This window comes from Octopus bimaculoides, chromosome 12 (assembly GCF_001194135.2).
Source record: "Octopus bimaculoides isolate UCB-OBI-ISO-001 chromosome 12, ASM119413v2, whole genome shotgun sequence".
NCBI lineage: Eukaryota > Metazoa > Mollusca > Cephalopoda > Octopoda > Octopodidae > Octopus > Octopus bimaculoides.
This window is the reverse complement of record NC_068992.1, coordinates 44128467-44131916: the sequence shown is the minus strand read 5'-3', so window position 1 is coordinate 44131916 and position 3450 is coordinate 44128467. Positions and strand designations below refer to the sequence as shown.

The window sequence follows — 3450 nt, the reverse complement described above, 5'->3', positions numbered from 1 at the left end:
ATATATATATAATGTATACATACATACATACATACTTACATACATACATATAATTAAAAAACGTGTAGAAAATAAACATATATCCATATACTAAATACACTGACAAACGAAAAACACAGAAGGTCACCAACTTCACTTTATATATCGGTCAGAGGGTCAAGTGCAATTTCGGCCATTATCGATAATATTACTTCCACTCTAGGGTCACAGCAAGAAACTTACCGGAAATTGGACCGAAACATAATAAGACAATAATCAGAATAAAGGCTTAGGGCCACCCGAAGACAATAATTTCTCCTTCGCGTTACCCATTCTTGTCTTGTCTTGCACCCCTAAGGATTTTTTGCTGTACATGTATTATCATTTTAATTATTGTCTTCGTGTGGCCCTAAGCCTTTATTCTATTTCTTGTTTCAGTCCCGTTCTCGGCAAGTTTCTTGCTGGTGCCTCCAGAGTGGAATCAATATTATCGATAATGGTTGAAATTGCGCTTGACTCTGACTGACAACTGAAGATGAGTTGGTGACCTTGTGTGTTTTCCGTTTGTCTGTGTTCTTAGTATATGCTCGTATGTTTATTTACTACACGTTTTTTAAAATCACACACACACACACACACACACACACACACACACAGGTATGTTATGTTTTCCTTTGATTTTCATTTAATCCTGAAAATATTATTTATGTAACTCACGCACTCATTATTTTTTTTTACCCATATATATATTATTTATTTTGTTTAAAACAAAATTATTTACTTTGTTTAAAAAAAATTATTTCCTTTGTGTAAAGAAATTATTCACTTTGTTTAGAAAAACCCTCATACATGTTTTGCGCATGCGCACGTGATTTTTATGCGCGCATCTATTAATTTGCATACGCCCACTCGCGCTAGGTAATCGTAGGATCGACTAGTCACGACTAGCTTCTTGAATAGTACCCTAAGTTTGTTTCTATTCTTGTTGATGAGACATCTGATGTCACAAACATCACCACAAGGAACACTGGTGGAATATTCCATCAAAACATCTCTGAAGTGTAAGGAGAAGCGGCCGGATATTGTGTTGGATAGACAGGACAAAAGTATGTACCGTGATAGTAGTCAGCTGTACTACTGATGTGAATATCTCTTTGAAAATCAAAGTGAAGGTGGATAACTATGGATAACTGCTTCGAAACTTCCAGCATCACTATCAAGATTACAAATTTACATTTATACCAATAATTGATGCAGTTGGTTTTGTGAATAAATGCCTAACTGACATTCTGCATAAGCTTGGGCTTTCAGAAAAAGAAATCAACCAACTGATTCGCATTAGAGATATACAATCTGTAAGTGGAACAATAAAAATACGCAATACTTTTGAAATGTGGCATTGTCTTTGTTATTTACATTGCCATGATGGAGCTTTGTATCTCTGTCAGAAAGCAGCTCCTTTCTCACAACAGAAAGTGAACATACATACATATATTTTTCCTTGTCTATGAGTACATAGCGCGTCTGTGTATTTTGTGGCAAAAGAAACACACCTAATCTTTTCATAACTATCGTTATGTATTTATCAGTGGTAATGAAAATATTAGGCATCTGAGTTCTTAAAAGTTGGTCTGATATGCACTCGGTAGTTCTTCTGTGAGACTGGCCGTCTCTCTGCTTCATGAATATTTAATTGACGAGCCGATCTCTGCTCTGTATAGTGAATTGACTAAGTTTAACAATTCTCAAGTTTAAACTTATCAAACATCAAACTTATCAATCATCAACCACATGATAAATTATATTGAAATTTATAACAATACTAAACGGTAATTATCAATACCTCCTAGATTATATTACTTTGTTTAAAAGGTAAAGAAACATGAGCTAAAAGGAAAATCATTTTATTAACACATTGCCCGACCAACTTTGGGTATAAGGCAATAAACTCATGATTATTTTCGTACTTGTTAAAACCACTTCCAAGCACTATCATTCTGTGCGCGCTCGTAAATATATTTGCTCACATCTTGTAGTCCTTTAACAACGCAGGCACTTAATGCACTTCTGTGAAGGTTCATATCACTTACTTTAAACCTGTAATGGAGAAAATGATGCTCAGTTAATTGTGTTTAAAAACAACGAATTACAACAGACTTTCCAGTATTATTCTTGTATTTCTAGTTTCTTAGCTGCTACGAACTCTGTAGATGGGGGTTATCATTGAAGCATGTGTTGTTTAGCCTCAGGTCTGCTCTGATTGAGCTGTCATGTGAACAAAACATTCTAATCATATCCACCCCATCTTTCTCTCACACACTGACACACTGTATATCGAGAAATATATTATCCAATGAAACCCTCTCTTTTCAAGAAATTAGGGTGTAATTTAATGGAAATTTTACTGTTATTTCTAGTGGTACAAGCCATCACGAATAGACTGTACCAGTGCCTTTAAGGTACTTGTTGACAACATCTAATCAGCCTATTTTCAATTTTATTTCCATTTTCTAGACATCCATACCTCTGCTACTTTGAACTGAGAGCTAAGCTTACGTCTCATGTACATTTCTGTATTTTATACTGGTTATATTCTTTTCTTCAGTCACGAAACTGAGTGAACCTTTAACCTAGCTTAGAGTTGGCTCACGAACTCTCTAAGTACACAAAGGCAGTCAGCGACTTACAAGGTTTAAAGGAGAAATTTACCTGGGTCAATGTCATTAATGTCTGAAAACTCAAGATGGCAATAGACCCAACACTTTTCATCACATGAAATGAAGAAAACATACAATTTAAACTTATTTTCCTTAAATACAATGTAAAGATACTTGCATCTCATTTTGAATTTCAAAAATTGAAATAAAATCAATTCATAATAGAGAGGCCATTACAAAGGAGGAATGTTGGGTCACTTATTTCTACGGGTATATGACAGTAATAATTAACAATGATATACAAACATTATGTTGTGAGTATTGTAATGATAATAATAATACATTCACATTCATATAGTAAATATAATACAGGTACGAGGGGGTGTTGAAAATTTCCTGGCTTTAAAGGTGTCGCGAAAGGCCTGAAATGTGGTCTATAGTATAAGATGTACAGAGGGACGATGCAGTAACAAGACAACGACGTACGTAGGGGAAGCAGCACGGAGAATAGGAGGGCGGATAAATGACCATTGGAGGGAACTTAAGGAAGAGAAGAGCTCATCAGTTCTGTACCAGCACGCTGAGCAGGAACACGGAGGCTCACTCAACAACATAGAAATTAAAATCTTGTCCACACATAGAACAGACGCAGCGCTTAGACAAATTACAGAAGCTACACACATAATAGAAGATAAACCTAGCCTGAATAGGAAACTGGAATGGAACACTAGCACACACCGCCAACAAACCACAACATATGACAATAAAATCGCCATAAACTTATAACAATATGAACAAAATATGATACAATACA

At 35.2% G+C, this 3450-nt stretch overlaps 1 protein-coding gene across 2 annotated transcripts in view; it reads right to left on the bottom strand.

Moving 5' to 3' along the window:
* Window positions 1-1867: 1867 nt before the first annotated feature.
* Window positions 1868-3450, bottom strand: part of LOC128249199 (kelch-like protein 10) — a 25657-nt gene continuing 24074 nt past the window's right edge. Inside the window, exons 6-7 of one of the 2 annotated variants that reach the window (XM_052972167.1) lie at window positions 2689-2740; window positions 2013-2076 (exon numbers count right to left, since the gene is read on the bottom strand). In XM_052972167.1, the coding sequence (XP_052828127.1) occupies window positions 2071-2076; window positions 2689-2740 (58 nt within the window). In that variant the 3' untranslated portion in view covers window positions 2013-2070. Of the gene's footprint in view, window positions 2077-2688; window positions 2741-3450 lie in introns of both variants that reach the window. The other variant, XM_052972166.1, reaches the window with a different exon arrangement.